Genomic DNA, 19,088 nt, shown 5'->3' with positions numbered 1-19,088 from the left:
ATGTCCCCAAATCTATGCCATTCCCGCCAAAGCGCTCAAGTTCAGCGGAGGACTTCTAAAGTCAAGAGCGGCTAAAAGACATGCTTTTCGGGGCTTCGGTCGAAGTCGAACCTAAAGAGGCGAGCTACTCTGAGGAAAATGCTACTTTCCTTTCAAGCTAACCCCCTTCACCCTCTTAGCCAACTGTACTGAATCGGAGTTGTCGGAGCCGAAGGAGGGCTGCCGGCGCAGGTGATGCTCTTGGTGAGCAACCCCCCTGGCTGAGCTTGGAGTAGAAGAGTTGTAAGAACGTTTTGGGGGGCGCTCACCAGATTCTTTCAGGATCGTCAACAGCGTTGCCCAGCCGCCTGTGTGTTGCAACTGCATGCCGTCCGAGAGGTCGTGGTCGGTTGCGACTTTGCAGAGGAGGATCTCTTCGTCCTAACAATATTGTCAGTGTTGCGATCCTGCATGTGAGAATGAACACGTACCTTTGCCAGGATCCCCAAGCTGTGGATGAAGCATAGGAGATGGAAGTTCGAAACGGCATTGAGCCCGCTTGTGGTGTTGAGAGCCACCCCGTTCGCGCGTGCATTGAGCGCTTTCGATAGCGCCGATATTTCTTGCACCTCTCCCATAGCTTCTCGGTTCTCGATCGGGAACTTCGGGCCTGTGAATAGAGGATTTGGCTGGTTCGGGAAACCGTGCGTCAGAGTGACCAAGAGGTAGTCGACTGGAAAAGCGGGTTTCGCATTCTCCTGCACATTGGCCCCATACTCGTTGATATGCCGATAGAAGACTTCTGGAATGTATCTGGCTCGGTTGAGGGCCTCGTTGTCGTCCTCTGTCTGTACAAGCATGACCGAGGGTTCTGCTGATGGCTCAATAATGTCGGCTTTGACCATCTCGACAGCAGCATTTGACGCTTGGTACGAAGAGATTCCGATCTGACCCTTCTCGTCGCCACTGACCACGCAGGTGACGAAGTTCGATCCGAACTTGCCGGTCTCGCTCCATTTTGTCGGCCGAGGATACTTCGCCTGGTATCTCGCGGCGAAGACAATCTCTAGCGAGGATAGGAAGTAGGAGTCGACGTGTCGTTTGCAGATGACGGACCCGTCTCCTACCCCAGAATCGACAAGATCTGTGAAGATGACGCCGACCCTCTGAAGACCGCATTGACGGGCAAGCTCCTCGATTTCCTTCTCGTTCTCCCAATCTCCTAATGATATCCCATCCATCTCGTTGACTTGTGGCGGCTCATAAACGGCCTCTACGACAGCTTTCGTTCCCAGTGGCACCTCGGTATACTCGTCGTATCTGCCGTATAAGAAGGCTAGCCGCTGACAGCCCGTTATCCTCCAGAAGTTGATGAGGTCATCAACGACGCCTGTTGAAGCAAACTCGACGTGGTCAACCATGCGGAAATCTTGCTGCTGAAGTGAGATCGCGCTAGGCTGGCACTTCGTGCAGATACCCTCCGGAAACGGCTTGTGGCCTGAGGGGCAATCCGGCCGCACCCGGAAATACGGCTCGCTCAACGGCGGCATGTACGAGCTCCCACTCTCCGGCTTGTTCTTTCCCTGGTTGATCTTCCTCAGATACGAATGGAACGATAGATGTTTGATCTTTTTGTCGGCCAGGTACCCTGAATCGTATGGCTCCAGCGGCATGCAGTAGTCGCACATGCCCTTGGGTCCATGCCTGCACATCTTCTGGTCCAGCTTCCGCGGGATCTTGCCATCGAGCTTGTCTAATCTGTCATCGAGCGGCGACTGCTTGACCACCTCCCAAGGGTTCTTTATCAGCTGGGTGGGCGAGCCGATGGGGACGGACGGAGCTTCTGAGGGGTCGACCGGTTTACCATTAAGGCGGACGGCGTTCGTTGGAGCTGCAGAGTGGCCATTCGATATCGTGGACTGCTCTTGGAAGTCGAGGAACAGCTCTGCGCCGTGTCTGTATGCTGTTAGCTCGGAAGAGAAGACGGGGCGCGCTACTCACGTCAAACCGACTTGCTTGAACGTCACCCCGCGGAGGGAGCTCAGTTTCCGTGCATCTCCCCCATGCGGCTTATTGCTGACGGTGAGGCTCGAAATATCGATGTGTGAAGGCAGCTTCTCCGCGACCTGGGGGATAATGTCGGGAAATGGCGTGGTGGGCTCGACGTTGAGCCGGAACCGGCCCTCTCTACTGACAAACCGGAGTATCATGGCGAGGTTGGCTGCATGCGCGTGTCAGTTGAGATAGCAGAGGTAGAGGCAAGCAATAAGGAGGAGGGGAGTTGCGGGTGCGGGAGGAAGTAGAAGCGTAGGGTGGCAGGCAGTCGTGACAGGCAGGCGTCGTGGTGAATAGGTAGTCGCGGCTACCAGTGGTAAGGCGTGGAAGGCGCCCGAATGATGACGCGAGGGCACGAGCCAACGGAGCCAGAGCAGCTGCAGGCATGTTCGGCGGATAGTTTTAGCGGGGCCCGTAAGAGAGGACAGATATTTGGCAACGACAAAGGCCATTCAGCGCGTCTGCGACTGTACATTTGGCTTTCACCTCACGCCTTTAATTTTCCTTTCCCTTGTCCTCGCCCATGACACCGCCGCTCATTTGATCCTTCACTCCTCCCGCCAATAATCTCCACCGACCCTTTTCAAAATACCCCCGAATCAGACAAAGACCAGCAGCTCCGAGCAACCGTCCTCGCGATGTGGCCTCTCGACGCAGTCGACTGGGTGATGCTCTCGATACCCGTCGCATATCTCTTCATCCTCGTGGGCTCCCTCTACGTCTTCAGCTCGCTGTACCGCAAACGACAAGTCGCAAAGGCCGCATCGCTCGAGCCATGGTTTCCACCACATATGCAGCGCAACATCTACCTCTCGCTACTGCACATGGAGTCGCCGAAATGCCCGGATAGTATTCTAAAAGCTGCACTGTTGCGCCGCGCGACTGAGGACATCAATCGAATTGTGCAGATACGGAGCGCAAAGCAGGCGCTGCAGGCGCTGCTGCAGAGGGGCAGTGTGGGAGATGATTTGTGGCAGCGGTTTCAGCGCGCGGAGAGGGAGATTGAGGAAGAGTTGCGAGATGTTGTGAACGAGGTCAGTTCCTAGCTGCCCCGTGGAACGCTCGAATCAATGTAATAACAATCTGTAGGCCAACGCATTCGCACCCGGCTGGGGCCAGACCATCTTCCAGTCCGCCTCCGAAATGTCACAAAACACCCACATCCGCGAACGTCTCTCGGAGATTCTGGCCACAACCAAATCAGAGCGGGAATGGTGGGACAAGCGCAAGGCCGGTATTCAGTCTGACTTCATGAAAGAGTTGGACGAGGAGAAGGCAAAGAGCCCGGCGGAGGGCAGCATGGCGGGGAGTGTCAGGGGCGGCAAGATAGGAAGCGATGACGACGCAGTAATCGTAGAAAGCGGCGGCCCTGCGGAGAAGGCTTCCGGCAAGGGTAAGAAGAAGAAGGGAAAGCATTGAGGGGTGGTTGATCGAGCTCCGGACGTCTCCAGGGCACATAGAGCAGGGAACACACATTGCGAGCTTCCATTCCATCCCGAACAGAACGGGAACATAGGATAGAAAGGGCTCCACCCATTGCATTGCCGGCGTTGTGGTGTTGAGGGCACCAGGATACGGTGGGACTCAGTCAGTCGGCGCTTGAGATACTCAGCTTTGTACGAATGTTTGATTCGAAACAAATGGAGCCACCTTTGCATTCTTCCAAATAATTCAATTGCAATGCTATTTGACGCCAGTGACCCATATAGACCCAGCCACAGCCAATGTGGTAATACACGCTTCCGCGCTGTAACAGGCAAGGAAATCGTCTCATACACCAGATATACAAGTTTCCATAGTGATTTCATGGTAGCTCTTCCCATCCTTCAACCACTTACTTCCTCGTCGGACCACTGACACCGGCGCCAATCACACTCGGGAGCTCCTCGTTACCCATGGAATACAACATGCCAATACCACCGCTGATCAAGAAAGCAAGCATAACACCGCTTCCGACGAACAACCAGAAGGGCACTGAAATATCTTTCTTCTGGCAGGCAGGCCCACCCCAGTACGTAGTCTTCTTCTTAGTCTCCATGCCGTGGTCCTGTCCCACATGAACAACGGTAGGCGTACAAGCACAGCCATAGCAGTCCTGTACCACTGAGTCACTCCCCTTCTGGCCCTTGTGCAGCAGCTTGCATTCGCCGTGGCTGCTGCAGTTGTGGGTCTGCTTCTGGCAGCCGGCGAGGCTGGAGAAGCAGCCTGGGAGTATGCCAAGAACAGGAGCGGAATCGTTGGCCTGTGCCTGGGTGATGACTGGGAAGTCCTCAAGATCGGCAGGGAGATTCGGTGATGTGGATGGCTTGGAGGATGCGAGCGAGAGCGGGGCCTCGGCGACCTCGCGGCGGGCTTCGATCTTGGATGGGAGATCGTAGGTTCCATAGGGCTGTGCTGCCCGTTTAGCATGAGACGAGGAGGGCGGCATGCAGACAACAGTCATTGAGAATCCTTGCTCCTTAAGACTGGCGGTCTTCATCAATAAGCGTGAGATCCCGGTCGAGAGCTCCGTAAGGCTAAGATTGTCGGTCTTGTCCGCTCGGAAGATGACCAGGTAATCGTTATACACGTTGGTTTCCGTGAGCTTCGACAGGGTAGCTTCGGCATCGATTACATTGCCGTACGTGTACCCTTTGGGATCCGCATATCTCGGAAGCGCTTCTGCCTGGAGGATCATGTCCTGAATCAAGCGGTCGTTATCGGACGCCGGAGGGGGGTTTGATATTGTGAAGCTAGACAACCCCAATGTATTAGGGATGATTTCTAGAATCATTTATTAGCATTGGTTCCTTCGCCGGTATATTCGCGTGCTAACCTGACGGATCCTCGACGTCTTCCAGCCATATCAGCACATGCGCTTTCGTCTTCGCCGGATCCTCGACGCCGAAGAGCTTCTGCTGCCTCCCTCCATATGAATTGATCTGTTGGACCACTTCTTCGCTAGGATGCCTTATCGCATGGAATCGCGATAGGCCGAGACGCTGTGCGAGTATCAAGCGGGTTGTTTCTGGATCTACGGTCGATGTAGCGGCCTCAGACGAAGCTCCGAAGACCGGGTCGTGGAGATATACATGGCCGACCTTTGTTGCGGAGGTCGCACAATACAGCGAGGAGAGGATGAAGCTCCAGGACAGCTTCATGGTGGCTAGCGAGATGGAAGACGGGTGATGGAGCTGCGGCGGTGATAGCAGACATCAGTCAAAGGGCAGGTGCGACCCTGGCACGCGGAATTTGCCGGAGTTTCCCCGGCCGCAGATCGAGACCCAGATGAACAAACTGACAAACTGGAGCTAAACTTTCAGTCTTTGGCTGTCATTCACTATTATTCTTCCGGCTCGCCCCTGATCTTTAGTTCCTCGCTTTTCCAGCGCGACTCCATGTCTGCTCATCGCCTAATCCTTTCCGACCCACGGTAGCCTCAACTTCATCCCCGCGGTTACAGCCTCAGATGTTTAAGGCACAGGTGGCAGCGCGGAGGAGCTTCTCTCTCTTTAGGAGGGTTCCCACGTCAACTATTATACGATCAGCTGCCCGCGATGGACACGAGACGATTCACATCCAAAGAGTGCGCTTCAAGAAGCCTTTCTTCACCAAATCGTGAGTTTGCGCCACCTCTTGCAGTGAGTGAGCTAACGAGCGTACTGTAGACGGCTATTGAACACCGCGATCACAACAGCATGTGCGTACGGCTTCCTACAATGGCTCGACGAAGAGATCGAGGATGAAGACGCTCAGCAAGACGTGCAAAAGCGACGATTGCATGTGCGGCGGCCGAAGCCGGAGGAGGAGGGTGCTGGTAGCGAGGACGACGAGGTAGATGAAGAGGTGGGCGAAGAGGTGGAAGATGAAGACGATGAAGACGAACCAGAGGGCTTAATATTCTTTCCAACGGGCTTCTCGCGACCGAAACCGAGGACGTTCTACAAGGGGTCAGATCCAGAGTGGCAGGAGTTCGTCCGGTTAGCGCCAGACCGACAGCGCATGGATCGGATACGAGGTAGGACAGCCACTTGAATTTGCAGCCACCGTTACTGACCATTGAGTAGGAGAGCTTGTCGCTCTGATCCGCGATCTTGTTGCCAAGAACCCACAATACAGGCTCCGACTCGGCAAGATCAACCCCAACACAGGCAGTATCTGGATCGAAGTAAAGTTCCCTGATGGCCCACCGATAGAGTACGAGCGGCCCGGATTCGAGCTGACGGAGGACCTCACATTTCGTCGGACTACGCGACCAGTCCATGAGCTGCATCATCAGCGCTTGAGCCACCTTCTCGTGCCGACAGCAGCTGCCAATTCCGTCTATCTCGATTCCAAGAGGAGAGTCGAGAAATCTTGGCAAGGTTTCAAGGCGTACATGGGCTGGGAAGGCAAGAACAAGCCACCTCAGGCTCAGAGGCTGCTCACGCAGTTCCCGGCGCCTCCACCTTCCCCTCCGAAATCGCCAGCCCCTACGACAGCCGCTACATCTACTTCCACTCCACCTCCCGCACCATCAACAGCTAGTGATGCCCAGCAACAGGCCCCACCTTCGAGTACGCCGCCGCTAGGTAATCCAGCATACGAACGCTTCGGCATCTCCCTACCAGATCCTTCGAAGGCCCCGACCATAGATGTCTCGTATTTGCGGATGCACCTCCGCAAACAGCACAAGCACTTCCATATCCAACCGCCGCGCGGAACCTTCATCGTATCGGGTTTGATCGAAGTTGTGGGCAACCGAGGCAAGATGACGCTGGATGTAGCTGCGGCGTATGACCCGAAAATCGGGCGGTACGTCATGCTCACAGCGAACTTGAGAAGCCTAACAGAGTTCAAGCAAAGGCCGAAGGGTGGTCCTTGAATGAGGAGGAGAAGAGAGCTTCGCGCGAGGCTCTTGCGGGAGAAAAATTAGTTGACTGACTGCATACGCGGCGTTAAGGCATGCCACCCCCTTTCGGTTCTGTGCGGCGTTGGGGCGATTTCTTTCGGAGCTCGGGGCGACCTATACAGTCTTGCGGGCAACCAGCAGTCTTTCCTTGGTTGGAATACGGAGTAATAACGGATCAATGAACAGAGATACCACACTGTACGAAGGAACTTTAGCTTTCTGGGAAAGAGAGTATAGCGTACGATATATCAGATGAGTATGCAAAGGCCTTGCTTTTGATTCAATCGTGTGCGTGTGCCTCGTCGTGTGTGAGACCTGAAAACTAAGGTCGAGCTGCGCACACCGGAATGCTTTCGTCCGGTCTACCTACGCATGGAAGCCGTACCTGTATCCAGGCGATTACATCCACGCTGCGTTGGCCACCAGGAAGTTCCACTACCCACGCAATGGCATCCGAGCTATTGTCCATGCAGGCGAGGCGTCGCGCAAGGCCTTTGTCGAAATGAAGCAGACCCCGTTCGACACGGTTGGCAATCGAGAAGGCAGTCTTCGGGGCGATCCATCCAGCGGTGGTCGCGCCATAGTAGCTGCAAGAGACATGATCGTGAGACGCCTAGGCGGAGGCAAGAACGAGGAGTTGCGGCATGACGGTTTGTAGCCGAATCTAATGGTAGGCAAAAAAGACTGACAATCCACGGCCAAGGTCTCGAATCGTATATGACGTGTGAGAACAATATCTAACAGCGTGAAGTGCTTCAGTGTATGAAACCGCTTCACCTTAGTCCCCGCATCGCCATCCTCAAGCCTCTACCTAGTCCAACCACCAGCTTCTTTCGAAGCAAAATCACGCTGCAAGTCATACCTAGGTATACTCTCATCACCATCCTCCACATCCCCTCCCTACGCCCCCAACCCCTCATAAACCCTTCCCTCCACGCCCGCCACAAAATCCACCCACTCGCCCTCATTCCACGGAAAATAATTCCCCTCGCACAACACCACCAGCCCCCTCTCGCCATCCACCCAAAACTCCGTATTCGCAGCCCCATACCAGTAAAAGCTGCCCTTGCTCCTGCCCTTCTTGCCTGACTTCAGCACACGCTCGGCGCCCTGCACACCGCAGCCCAGACCAAAACTCCCCTCGGGGTCCACGTGCGCGGCCTCCAGGTCCGCGGGATAGAATGCTGAGGGCACGGCGCTGGGGACGTTGCGGCAGGCGTTGCGCAGGGGGCCAGGCAGCTGGGGGGACGTGATTTCGCGGACGGAGGAGGGGGCGAGGATGCGTGTGCCGGAGACGGGATCTACGCCTGCATTTTGCGGGAGCAGGATGCTGAAGATGCGGACGAGGTCTTCGGCGGTGGACACGAGGCCTGTGCCGAGGGGGAAGACGTGGTACTCGCCGTTGGGGTACCGCGTGGGCCATTCCTTCTGCTGCAGCACCTCTGGATCGATGGGCACGAAGCCCCCTTCTTCCGTCTTCATACTGCGTGGCCAGAAGCGGCCCTTGTGTTCGGGCTTGCTGATCATGGCGACGCCGTACTGGTCTTCGAAGCCGGTGCTTGTCAGGCCCAGCGGGGCGAAGAGATTTTCTTGCAGGACGTCGGGGAGAGCGCGCTTCGTGAGGCGCTCGATGAGCACGGCGAGCCAGTCGAAGCCCTGGCCGTAGTTTGTGTGCGTGCCGGGCTGCCAGAGGAGGGGCGAGTCGAGGAGCGTTTTCCACTTGTCGTTTGCTTCGTTGCGGGTCTCCCAGCCGTCTTTGAGATACTCGTGTAGCAGGGGGTTGAAGTAACTGTGGCCGCCGCCGTACGTGTGGCTCATCAGCATGCGAGGTGTGATGTCTCCTGTCCTGTCTTCGAAGATCCACTCTTTCTCGCTATTGGCGCCCTCTTTATATCCAGTGAGGATTTTCTTGGCCGCTAGTTCGGGGAGCAGTTTCTCGATGACAGTGGCATCATCTAGGGACACGAGGTTCTTTTCTACGAGCTGGAGGAAGATGACTGCGCCGATGATTTTGGTGAGCGAGTGCGTTGTGAAGAGCGTTTGGGGGGAGAGCGGAATCGACCCGCCTGAGGCGTGCGAGAAGACAGTATTGTTTTTACTATCAACGATATGAATAATGGCTCCTGGGAAGGATTGCTTGTCGCCAGAGGTCTTGCTGTCAATGTAGGTTCGCAGTGAGGCGGCGGCTTCAGGGGCGAATGAAGGTGCCATCGTGATTCGTATGTTGATATTGAAGTCGACACGAAGAGATGTGGTTTGGAGAACCCAGGGACTGGATGGAACGCTTAAGAGGTGATGTGTGGGTTTAAAAGGAGAACGGTAGGCTGTTTGTGGAAAGGCTTCAAGCTCTAAGCTTAACTTCAACCGCGGACTTCAGAGAACCCGCTGCACTGTGCCCCAACTCGTTGTTTAACAATGGATAGCCGATATTAGAAGGAGATGCGAGACGATGCGTAAAAGGATAGGATCCCGTGCGAGAAGGGAAGAAGTAGACTTGCCATTCCCACTACTGTTCAGCTCCATTGCCAGTACCATAGACGAACAATTCCTAGATTCAGGTTTGTGCATATAAAACTCGCGGTTAATAATCAATAGTAGGTGAGCTAGCAAGGAGGAAGCATCAGCATAGAGCATCAGCACTCCCAAATCGGGCAAAACCTCCTCGCCATACCCTTGCAAACATTTTTGCGAAGTGTAGAGACTTCCATTGTGCAAAGAATCAAGGAGATGGCGGATGCGGAGTGCAGAAGTTCTTAAAAAGGTAGCCGAAATGTGCGAATAAATTACTCTTCTGGTCCTCATTCGAGGAAGCGTTGAGGCTGCGATTGAGTAGATCAGCAACTCGCTTGCTCTCACCGCTGTCACTTAGAAATAACTCTATTCGGCATGCGCCGTTCTATGCAGCTTACCTCTGGCGCAACGTTTGTGAGGAGCTGATTGGGCGTCCGATGATGGTTGTCTTCGCCGCTTACCAGCGACCTAGGCTCGAATATGATGTTGTTGAAGTCGAACATCGTCTACCACCTCATTTCGTCCACGGCAGTCCCAGCTTCTTCATCTCAACGGCTAGTTGCAGGATGTAATCAATGCTCTCGCACTGTGTCTTCGCCTTATGCACGTTGTCGCCCCAAACATAGCTACATTTGTCAGCATCGACCAAGATAGAATCTGATATCGTGAGAATACTCACATGCCATGCCGTCGCACTAATACCGCATACGTATCCGGATATTTCTCCATTGCCTCCTCAAGGCTTGATGTCAGATCTTCCTCACTGCGAAATGTTAGCACTGCCCCCAGAACCACATACGCTTTTCCTCGTTGATTCCATTTCTTCATAGCGCTCCCCATCCAGGAAAGAATAGACATACTGCGCCGTATTCTCAATAATTGGTATCCTCAGCCTCTCGAAATACCCAAGATTTCCTTGCTTCCCCCTGCCCTTCGGTATCCCCTTAATCTGCTCAATCTCTTCAATCTCAAAGCACGCATCCTTTCCGAAGTCGCGTTCGACGAGGAGGGTGACGAGGACGGCCCATTGGGAGTGTGTGTGGATACAGCAGCCAGCGCCACGGTGGAAGGCTGCGAGGAAGAGGGGTGTGCAAGCCGAGGGTTTGTGGACCTGTTGTGTCGCTGTTAGATGGGCTATACGGATAGAAGTAGCGTATTCGAGGAGTCGTACTTGCGGCCGCCGTATATACTCCTTAGTATGAAAGTCCATGATGAACATATCCGTAGGCTTCATAAGCTCTTTCTGCACCCCGCTGGGCGCAATGTATATCTTGTCTTCATGGCGAATGCTAGTGCCGCCGCCGGTGCCTGTTACCTGGTCAAATATCCTCGTTAGCCCAGATCAAAATCCCATATCCCCGCGGTGGGCACGCGTGGAGAGATGAAGCGATGGATGTACCCAGCCAAGCGTATAGAAATTTGCGCACAAGATGCAGATGTGGTTTGCAGGGTGTTGTGGATCGTCTGAGATGATGAGCGCGTCGATATCTTCCGCGTTGATACCCATTGTGAGCGCGATTCCTGGATTCCCGTGAATAGTGAAAAAGTTCAAGTACCTAGCAGTGCCTAGGTCGACTAGATTTTTCACAAGCAAAAATGACGCGAGGGTCCCACGTTGTTGCGCACAGGCCATGTGATTGCCCCTCCCCCGCTATGCGCTGCTCTGCGCAGCATTCACGACACATGATCAGACCACCAGCAATCAGATATTTCTCGAATCCTTCGATGGAGATTCTAGTAGTAAGGAAAGGAAATAAGGCAGTGCCCCGAAGAGGCCATCAGCCTAGAGGTATCATCCCCATTAAAAACCATCCCGTCTACATCGTATGCGCCAATCCCCATACCATTACAAGTCATTCACGCAGGGTATCTCGAGTAGTGTTGGATCGCACTTAGTCCTTGCTCTCCCCCTGAGCAAGAGGAGAAGGCTCCTGCTTCTTGTCCTTGTCTAGGTGAAGCGCGTGCTTGATCTTGTCCATGGGACCCTTCCGGTCTGGAGAATGGCTGTGGCCGCCGTACTTCTCCTTGTGAACGTTGCCCCCACCGCCGCGCTGTATTCCGTGTCAGCATCACGCCTCTATTGCTCATGCCGGACTGTACTCACGCCTGTGTGGAAGTTCTCCTGGGGCTGGCGGAGCGCCGTCTCGGGGATGAAGTCTTGCGAGCGACGCGGCTCGTCTTGCGGTCCTAGGTGCGGAGACTTGGCGATGTTGCCTGCGCCGCCGCGCTGGAAGCGTGTTAGAGACAATGGCCGTAGAGTGGTAACAGACAGGGAGTACGTACGCCAGTGGAGAACTCGCCCTCGCCTTCGCCTTGGATGCCCTCGCGGACGATGCCCGCATCGCTGTAGCTGTCCAGGGGTCAGTATGTGACATCATTGTCTCCTTGCAAGAATGGACGTTCGGAGAGTTGGTGGAGGGAAACCGTACACGTTCGGATCAGGGCCAATGTTGCCGGCACCTATCCCTTGTCAGCTCCGTCTTCTGTGTGCGCTCAGCGCGGGCTGGAACTTACCACCGCGACCGGTGGAGTGGATCGGAGTCTCAGACATTCTGTCGGGATGTTTGCCGAGTCGGTCTCGTAGCGCTTAGAGGAAAAGTAAAGCTAGGGAATATGGTGGAGGGGTGATGTCAAGGGTGCAGGGAGTGAGGGGAGGAAGGTAGCCTGCAGCAAGTTCTTATATTCGTTCTTTCACACTGCTGGCAGCAGAAGCACTGGAAATGACGCAACCCCATCACTGGCCATTGGCGCGGGATGCGCCTGCGCCTGGCACCGCAAAGGTTCCGGAGCGCGCAGCGGGCAATCAAAGGCACCCTCTAGTCGCCGTATTCTTGCGGAACGGATAGGTTCATCTGGCAGATGGCTGCTTGCGCCAAGCCTTTCCGCTCATACATCATATGGAGCTGGGTGTGACGCAGGCTCCTGTCATTGTTCCGTGGGGATCGTTAGTGTTGAGGTGAGGTGATGCTTTTGGCAGTCTGATAAGGTCGCGGAGCTTGATTCGCCGAGACGGGTTAGTCAGCGCAAGAAATGGCGCTAGGGCGCAAACGGGATCCCACTGTTTGACAGGTCGAAAGTACGTGATGCGCGCCACAGAGGCATTTCGTGTGGTTCCGAAGGCACCTGGGCAGGCCTAGGCGAGCCACGAGGGAAGTTGGAAAATCGGGGCGCGCACCTGTCACTGCAGGGAAGATCTCGAGCTAAATCTTCAACTATGCAGGTGATGTCAGGAAACAGTAAACTAGGTTTGTGTATCCGCGTGCTACAGAAGACAAAAGCCAAGCTTCAAACGACTGATCTACAAGTAGGGATCGTGATCATAGCTCCTAGGGCACGTCTAGAATACAGAAGCAGCATGCCCGACGCCAAGCATCAAATACACGCCATTATGGCGCGAGACTCGTTCATGCTGTCTAGCCTCGAGGGAAGCCGCCTCCCTACGCCTTCTGCTCCGCTGGCGGCGGCGCACCGCCGGTCGTCGGCAGCCCCATGAAAATCTTGAAGTAGTCATAGATCATCCACTGAAGACCAGTCAGGGTGCCAATCATCACAATTCGCACTGGGAGTCCGTTCCAAAGACCCGCGAATCCAATGTCCTTGTAGATGCGGCCCGTCGCGGCCCCGAAGGCCTCCCCGGGTTGGCGGTTGGCATTGAGTTTCGAGACCATCACGTCGGCTGGATGACTGACGATGGCACAGAGGATACCGGCGATATAACCAGCCGTAAAGGAAACCGCCGTTTGGGCGCCCTTGCCGTATTCGGACTTCTGTCCGGGGAGGTAATTATAGATCATTTCGACAACAGTTTCAAACGAAGCAAACTGTCAAACGTTAACTAGACGAAAGAAGCAGTTCTCCAAGGAGACCCCACCTTCATCATGGTGTACGGAATCTGGCGACCCCAGAGTGGATACAGACCCTTGTACAGTCTGAGGGAGTTAGCTCGAAACGCTGTTCAAACAAGCTGTGCGAAGCTCTGTCAAGCTTACCCGCCGAACCCCTCTTTGCCAGTAACAGTACTGATTCCGCCTAGAGTCGTCTTTGCGAATGGAGGAATGGTGGTCTGCATTCGCACCTTTACTGCCTCAAACGGGCAGAGACCGAGATCAGCAATGAACTCGGCCGAGGCGCTTCCAGCTAGGTAGATCAGTGTCTTGTATTTGTGGAAGTTCTCTTCTCCAGCGAGGTCTCCGTAGAACTTCTTGAAGAACTCATAGCCTCCATACTTCAGACCGCCCTGCACAGAGTATCCCCAGAAAGTGGGGCCCCAGCCTGTAAAGACTCCGCGAAAGCCTTCAGCTCGACCAATCTTGCCCCACGCCTCAAAATTACCCTTATACATCTTCGAGTCCACCTGACGACGGCATTTGACCAGGTCGAGCGGCGTCACCGCAGTATGGGTAAGCCCGCAGGCCATGATACCTCCGAACGTGCAAGCAGCATAGTATTTCGGCGAGTACAGTTCGATCTTGCCGGCTTTGGCTTGCGCCTTAGAACTGGCTTTCTCGAATTCGGCGACGGCAGCGTCGCTCAGCTGATTAGCTTTGTTCTTCGCATCGTCGGTAGCGCTCCACACTGGATAGAGCTCATGCCGGGCGGACCACTTGGATAAGCGTGTCGACTGGGGTTCGGAAGCGCGTTGTGCGAAAGGTGAGCAGCCCGCGAAAGCCTGGCTCAGAGTAGCCGGTGTGGGTAATACGTTCAGCATGGCGAGTACGGATGGTGCTACTGTTATCTGTCAGATCGGCGTCTCGTCTCGGCGTCATTGTTCGAAACCGTACCTTCTACACCGCAAGGTCAAACAGAACAATTCAATGCTCCGGCAACACCGTCTCCTCTGCGAGCCGGCGTGATATGAGGATGCCCGTGAAGGATGGGTGGGGGTGAGGTTGCACCGAGATGAGCTCTGAGGAGCGGATCCTGGCCCTGGAGCTCGGACGGGCGCTCCTGCCCGCTCCGGATGCAACGACGTCATTGGCTGCTTGGCAAGGCTGGGGACATTCACAGTTCCGACTCCGACGCCACTACTGCCGCAAATCAAACTAGTTTCAACGACATCTCAAGGCGCTCACGCCAGAAATCGCGAACGAGTACGTACGATCGCACAATGTCAAACAATATGGATCCTTAATTGTGAAAGGTTGAATCAGTATCCCTCTCCCAGAAGTGATCCAAACACTATCCTCGGAGACCCTGTTCATCGCTCGGCCGTGATCTCCCCTCCTCTGCCGACGAGGCCTGGATTTTGCTCTGATCCGCGTGCTTTGCTGGGTCGAACACATAGATGGGAAACTCCAAGAAAATCGTCCTCTTCAGAAAGACCGGCATCTTCTCGTACAGCTGCGGAGGAAACGGGACCAGAATACTGGTCCGATGCAGATATCTCTCGTACTCCGCCCACTTATTGCCCTTCTCGTAGCGTTTTTTAGCACCTGGTCTCTCTTGCAGCGGCAATCCGGATAGGAACATTAGAAGCACCGTCAGGAAGAAAGGGCCCAGTATCGATGCATACAGCGCCGAGTACGCCCCACCAGAAAGGTACCCGTAGGCTGCGGGCGAGACAGCGATCATGAAGATAGCTATTCACGTCAGCTTAGGGCCCCTGAAGCACTTCGGGGGAGCACTCACAGAATTGGATAATTATCTCTCCGAAGTAGTTGGGGTGCCTTGACAAGGCGAAGAAGCCCACATCGCACACCGCACCATCACTGCCGTGTGCGCTCCGGAAGCGATACTTCTGGACGTCGGATGCGCTCTCCATGATCAGGCCAATGGAGTACAGGACTACGCCTGCAATGTCATGTCCGGTTCCAAACCCAGGCTGGTTGAACTGAGTGACCTTTGGCGAGTTCAGGATGGTGACCGGAAGGGAAACTGTCCAGACCCAGAACATTTGGCTGAACTCGATAAGCATAGACTCATTTTACTTCGTGTTTTTGCTTACAAGACCCAGAAGCCAAGGAAGGACCAGAACTTATCTCGCTTGTCGTCAAAGCGATCATCTTTACCCGTCTTCAGGATTCTGAAGAGGAGAAACCCCGATAGTCGCGCCGCCCATAGCATAAGGAAGACCGAGGCCACGATATTGCGCGCATTGCTCCGGTTTTCACTGAATGCAAGCGTGAGTATTGCGAGGAGGACGAAATTCGTGCCACCGGCGAAGTCCGTGAGCTTGTCGAATTTGAATGTGAAGGCGAAGGAAAAGAAGAATAACTGGTAAGCGACAGTGATGAGAAACGTTATCGCCAGATAGTAGTCGTCCAGCACATGAACTGCTGCCATTTTGCTCTTTCAACAGCGAGTGCTAAAGTGCGCGATCACTCCTAATGGAGGGCCTGTCACTATATAGATGGTCTTCTTCGCATTCGCTACCGCTGCATGTGGGCCCCGAAGCCTCCGTGACTTGGAATTCGTCCGAACCCGTATGGCTCATATGGCTCAGCCACGCATCTAGGGAGGAAGGGCTGAAGAACTGTGGTTGAAAGCCGGATGATGACGCACAATATCGTGGGCGCCAAGCGATCGGTGGTGTAGAGATTCCAGCCGGCGATCTCCACCCTCTCCAAACAATCACAACCGTGGAACGGCATTGCGCCGCCGTCATCACATAAGCAGTTCGTCGCAATGGCATCGCTCGCCAGCACTTTACCCCTCGGAGGTTCGAAGGGCTCAATGCCCGTGCCAGCGTCGCGGAGCGAATCTCTTGTCTGGCTGCCGTGAAACGCAGCCGGTATGAGGCGTTCGCTTCAACGCACCTCGCGTCTCAGACCTCACCAACCCAGCGGCTGGCCAGACCTTCATGACACTTCTCCTACGCCAAATTGTCCTTCGCAGTCGCCCACAGGCCTGTCGATCATGAATCGCACCCTGGGTCCCTGCAGCAGACGCTCTTGGCCACGTAGCCCGACAATGCCCTTCAGTCCTTTCTCATACCAGCCGGGACCCGGACCTTGAGACAGTAGTCACGTAGCCGCGTGGAAACTCCATCGCGCACTTGCAGAAACAGATTGCGCGGGTCCCTTTTCTGGGGTGCGACTCCGTTAAGTGCCTGAGGAACCCACTGGCTTTCGAGTGGTTTGGGTCCTCGTTCGGCTTCTCTCGCTCCCTTTTGCTTCCGAACCTGTCTGTCCTTGACGCTTCCCCACGCACTCTCTTCCTCCTCACTCCTCTTCGACGGTCTGCTGTGCAGTTCTTGAACGAGTCTGCATGTCTGTGACATACCGCTCTTTTAATAATTACCAGCTGGACTGTTGACCTACTAATACTTCCTCCTTCCCGCATCTCGTTTCGTTCTAGCTTGTACTACTGGGAAGACATGAGGAGGATAAAATCATCCTGGGGCTTCGCCCTACTGCTCACCACAACAGTGCGCGACCTCGCTGCCGCTCATTGCGCTCCTGCTGACGTGGAATAGGTCATCGCCGACCCTGGAATAAACCTGAATGAAAACAACATTGGCCCCGGCGTGCAAGGAAGGAAGGTTGAGAACCTAGAATATGGTGTTCTCGACGCTGTCGGCAAAGCTCAACGCCAGAAAAGAGGAGGCCTATCAGGGGACCTGGGTAACATCGGCGACCTCTCCGCGAAAGCTGGACAAGGCCAAGGACTCGACGCGAACGCATTGCTCAATGGCGCTGGTCAAGGCCAAGGACAAGGCGCAGCTGGTCTTGATGTGGGATCGTTGATCAGTGGTCAAGCCGCCGGACAAGGCATCGATGCCGGCTCAATTATCAACGGCCTGGGCAATGGTCAGCAAGGAGGAGGCAACGCCAACTCTTTGGCAGGGTCAGGTCAAGGTGTAGGAGACGTCGGTGCCGAACTTGCGAACCAGCTCCAGGGCGACCAGAACAGCGACATCAACCAGATTCTCGGCGGCCTGGGCGGGAACGGTAATGGGCACGGGCAGGGCCAGGGCAACAACGGCGTAAATATCATCGAGGTCAAGGAGACCATCGTCCAGCAGATCAACGGCGCGGGAGCTATCAAAGAAACAATCGTGCAAGGAGAAATGACAACGACTGCTCAGAACGAGGCGCAAAAGACGACTGAGGCTGCAATGACCACGGCTCCTCCAGCTGCCGAGGGCATGAATGCTACGGTATGTCTCTTACTATTAATATCTCCTACCCAAAACTAACACCGGAATAGTCTATTGCCGCGGAATCATCATCCGTGTCCTTTGTACTCGCCGGCGAAACATCAGCCGCAGCAGCTGCGAATGGTAGCGCTAGCGCTGTGACCGTCATTGCGGGCGGAGAGGCATCGATGGGCCAAGAAGCAGCCGCATCGTCGAGCTCTTCCTCTGTCACGATCAACTCCGCGACTTTGACTCCGGACGGCCTTGTAGCTGGAACCACCACGAGCGCTGCGGGAAGCGGCGTCACTGTGATTGCGGGAAGCGGAGGAAATGCGACTGCAGCTGCTGAGGGTTCATCTGGATCATCAACAGCATCCGTCAATTCCGCTACCCTCACGGCAGATGCTCTTGTTGGAGGAACCACGACCACAATGGCAGGGGGCCAGGTCACCGTCATCGCAGGGGAAGGGAGTGGTAATAGCGCAGCCGCAGCCGCAGAATCCACAGGCTCGTCCGCCGCGTCTATCAATTCGGCGACCCTTAGCGCAGACGGACTCGTTGCAGGAAGTACGACCACGGCCGTCACAGAGCAAGTGACTGTGATTGCCGGGGGAGGAAGCAACAATACCGCTGCAGCAGCCGCCGCATCTACGAGCTCTTCTATGGCATCGATCAACTCGGCCACTCTCACCGCGGACGCGCTCGTCGGAGGGACCACAACCTCAGCCGCTGGGGCCCAAGTAACCGTCATCGCGGGCAGCGGAAGCTCAAACGGCACGTCGGGAGGCGAAGCCGCGGCGGCGGCTGCCGAAGCAAACGGGGGTTGTAACTGTGCATGCTCGTGTCCCGCTGGCTCGTTCCCTATGCAGCCCCCGGCAGCTCAGCCCTTCCAACTCCAGACCGGTCCAATGGAGGGTATGTCCTCCGCGCAGACGACGATGCAGACGCAGGCTTCCGCGGCGGGTTCTCAGGTTACGGTAATTGCTGGCGGAAGCGCTGCAGCGCCTCCCCCTGAGGCAGCAGCTACGTCGTCCACGGCTCCCTCTATCGATTCCGCGACGCTCACGACGGCTGGGCTCGTTGGCGCCTCGACAACCTCTGCCGCTGGAGGCGGCGTTACGGTTGTTGCGAGCTCGACGTCTGGTGCCAGCTCTGCGCCCGGCTTTGCGCTCAGCTCTGAGGCTAGCTCTGAGGCCAGCTCTGCGGACAGCTCTGCGGCAGATGCGCAGTCCCAGGTTGCTTCTCCTACGCCCATTGAGTCAGCCGCAACCACTTCGTCGGCGACACTGCAGAACAACAGGCTGCCCTTTGACATCTCGACCGTTTCGCTGCAGAGCAAGGTCACGGTCAACCTTGGGCGAAGAATGGCAAGGCCGACGGAAAGAAGGCGGTGGTGGTGAAGGATTCCTTTTCAGAATGATGTTGTCTTCCATAGATGAGTTATCTAGTTCACCACTAATACCCCTATTTCTTACCTTCGCTTCCTTTTTATCAAACCGCCGATGTTACGGCATGTTCTGGACCTGTAGGTTAGTAACGCATTGTACCTAGGTAGGAATGTACGGTACTCAAAAGCATCACTCAGTATGGAAGAGA

The 19,088-nt window shown here is 55.2% G+C and overlaps 10 protein-coding genes across 10 annotated transcripts; 3 read left to right on the top strand and 7 right to left on the bottom strand.

Annotated features, from left to right (window-relative positions):
* Positions 1 to 44: 44 nt before the first annotated feature.
* Positions 45 to 2,364, bottom strand: BU26DRAFT_547885 (nuclear protein localization protein 4). The gene is made up of 3 exons (XM_033831908.1): positions 1,981 to 2,364; positions 471 to 1,935; positions 45 to 420 (listed from the first exon to the last, which is right to left on the bottom strand). Exons 1-3 carry the CDS (start codon positions 2,187 to 2,189, stop codon positions 142 to 144), a joined length of 1,953 nt encoding a protein of 650 aa, XP_033688403.1. The 5' UTR covers positions 2,190 to 2,364; the 3' UTR covers positions 45 to 141.
* A 199-nt stretch (positions 2,365 to 2,563) lies between these two features.
* Positions 2,564 to 3,718, top strand: BU26DRAFT_547884 (translocation protein-like protein sec66). Its single transcript, XM_033831907.1, has 2 exons — positions 2,564 to 3,068; positions 3,124 to 3,718. Exons 1-2 carry the CDS (start codon positions 2,673 to 2,675, stop codon positions 3,451 to 3,453), a joined length of 726 nt encoding a protein of 241 aa, XP_033688402.1. The 5' UTR covers positions 2,564 to 2,672; the 3' UTR covers positions 3,454 to 3,718.
* Positions 3,689 to 5,215, bottom strand: BU26DRAFT_515755 (uncharacterized protein). The gene is made up of 2 exons (XM_033828155.1): positions 4,850 to 5,215; positions 3,689 to 4,797 (listed from the first exon to the last, which is right to left on the bottom strand). The coding sequence occupies exons 1-2, from the start codon at positions 5,172 to 5,174 to the stop codon at positions 3,869 to 3,871; spliced, it is 1,254 nt and encodes a 417-aa protein (XP_033688401.1). The 5' UTR covers positions 5,175 to 5,215; the 3' UTR covers positions 3,689 to 3,868.
* Positions 5,216 to 5,318: 103 nt separating this feature from the next.
* BU26DRAFT_515754 (uncharacterized protein) lies at positions 5,319 to 7,173 on the top strand. Its single transcript, XM_033828154.1, has 3 exons — positions 5,319 to 5,631; positions 5,682 to 6,031; positions 6,081 to 7,173. Exons 1-3 carry the CDS (start codon positions 5,483 to 5,485, stop codon positions 6,875 to 6,877), a joined length of 1,296 nt encoding a protein of 431 aa, XP_033688400.1. The 5' UTR covers positions 5,319 to 5,482; the 3' UTR covers positions 6,878 to 7,173.
* Positions 7,174 to 7,804: 631 nt separating this feature from the next.
* On the bottom strand, positions 7,805 to 9,115 carry BU26DRAFT_477565 (beta-lactamase/transpeptidase-like protein; the record flags this gene model as incomplete). Its single annotated transcript, XM_033825610.1, has 1 exon — positions 7,805 to 9,115. The coding sequence occupies one exon, from the start codon at positions 9,113 to 9,115 to the stop codon at positions 7,805 to 7,807; it is 1,311 nt and encodes a 436-aa protein (XP_033688399.1).
* A 385-nt stretch (positions 9,116 to 9,500) lies between these two features.
* Positions 9,501 to 10,968, bottom strand: BU26DRAFT_515753 (Methylthioribulose-1-phosphate dehydratase). Its single transcript, XM_033828153.1, has 5 exons — positions 10,815 to 10,968; positions 10,587 to 10,730; positions 10,276 to 10,526; positions 10,095 to 10,178; positions 9,501 to 10,041 (listed from the first exon to the last, which is right to left on the bottom strand). Exons 1-5 carry the CDS (start codon positions 10,920 to 10,922, stop codon positions 9,930 to 9,932), a joined length of 699 nt encoding a protein of 232 aa, XP_033688398.1. The 5' UTR covers positions 10,923 to 10,968; the 3' UTR covers positions 9,501 to 9,929.
* A 12-nt stretch (positions 10,969 to 10,980) lies between these two features.
* On the bottom strand, positions 10,981 to 12,366 carry BU26DRAFT_515752 (uncharacterized protein). Its single transcript, XM_033828152.1, has 5 exons — positions 11,930 to 12,366; positions 11,845 to 11,875; positions 11,699 to 11,765; positions 11,520 to 11,642; positions 10,981 to 11,466 (listed from the first exon to the last, which is right to left on the bottom strand). Exons 1-5 carry the CDS (start codon positions 11,964 to 11,966, stop codon positions 11,308 to 11,310), a joined length of 417 nt encoding a protein of 138 aa, XP_033688397.1. The 5' UTR covers positions 11,967 to 12,366; the 3' UTR covers positions 10,981 to 11,307.
* Positions 12,367 to 12,579: 213 nt separating this feature from the next.
* Positions 12,580 to 14,475, bottom strand: BU26DRAFT_515751 (mitochondrial carrier). The gene is made up of 4 exons (XM_033828151.1): positions 14,197 to 14,475; positions 13,405 to 14,143; positions 13,287 to 13,344; positions 12,580 to 13,236 (listed from the first exon to the last, which is right to left on the bottom strand). Exons 2-4 carry the CDS (start codon positions 14,121 to 14,123, stop codon positions 12,853 to 12,855), a joined length of 1,161 nt encoding a protein of 386 aa, XP_033688396.1. The 5' UTR covers positions 14,124 to 14,143; positions 14,197 to 14,475; the 3' UTR covers positions 12,580 to 12,852.
* A 22-nt stretch (positions 14,476 to 14,497) lies between these two features.
* Positions 14,498 to 15,963, bottom strand: BU26DRAFT_515748 (DUF1295-domain-containing protein). The gene is made up of 3 exons (XM_033828150.1): positions 15,360 to 15,963; positions 15,044 to 15,312; positions 14,498 to 14,994 (listed from the first exon to the last, which is right to left on the bottom strand). Exons 1-3 carry the CDS (start codon positions 15,695 to 15,697, stop codon positions 14,594 to 14,596), a joined length of 1,008 nt encoding a protein of 335 aa, XP_033688395.1. The 5' UTR covers positions 15,698 to 15,963; the 3' UTR covers positions 14,498 to 14,593.
* A 425-nt stretch (positions 15,964 to 16,388) lies between these two features.
* Positions 16,389 to 19,027, top strand: BU26DRAFT_221876 (uncharacterized protein). Its single transcript, XM_033820766.1, has 3 exons — positions 16,389 to 16,781; positions 16,830 to 17,513; positions 17,564 to 19,027. The coding sequence occupies exons 1-3, from the start codon at positions 16,731 to 16,733 to the stop codon at positions 18,890 to 18,892; spliced, it is 2,064 nt and encodes a 687-aa protein (XP_033688394.1). The 5' UTR covers positions 16,389 to 16,730; the 3' UTR covers positions 18,893 to 19,027.
* The last annotated feature ends 61 nt before the right edge of the window (positions 19,028 to 19,088 follow it).

Source organism: Trematosphaeria pertusa (assembly GCF_010094035.1).
Source record: "Trematosphaeria pertusa strain CBS 122368 unplaced genomic scaffold BU26scaffold_3, whole genome shotgun sequence".
NCBI classification, from domain to species: Eukaryota; Fungi; Ascomycota; class Dothideomycetes; order Pleosporales; family Trematosphaeriaceae; genus Trematosphaeria; species Trematosphaeria pertusa.
This window is presented reverse-complemented; position numbering and strand designations above follow the sequence as displayed.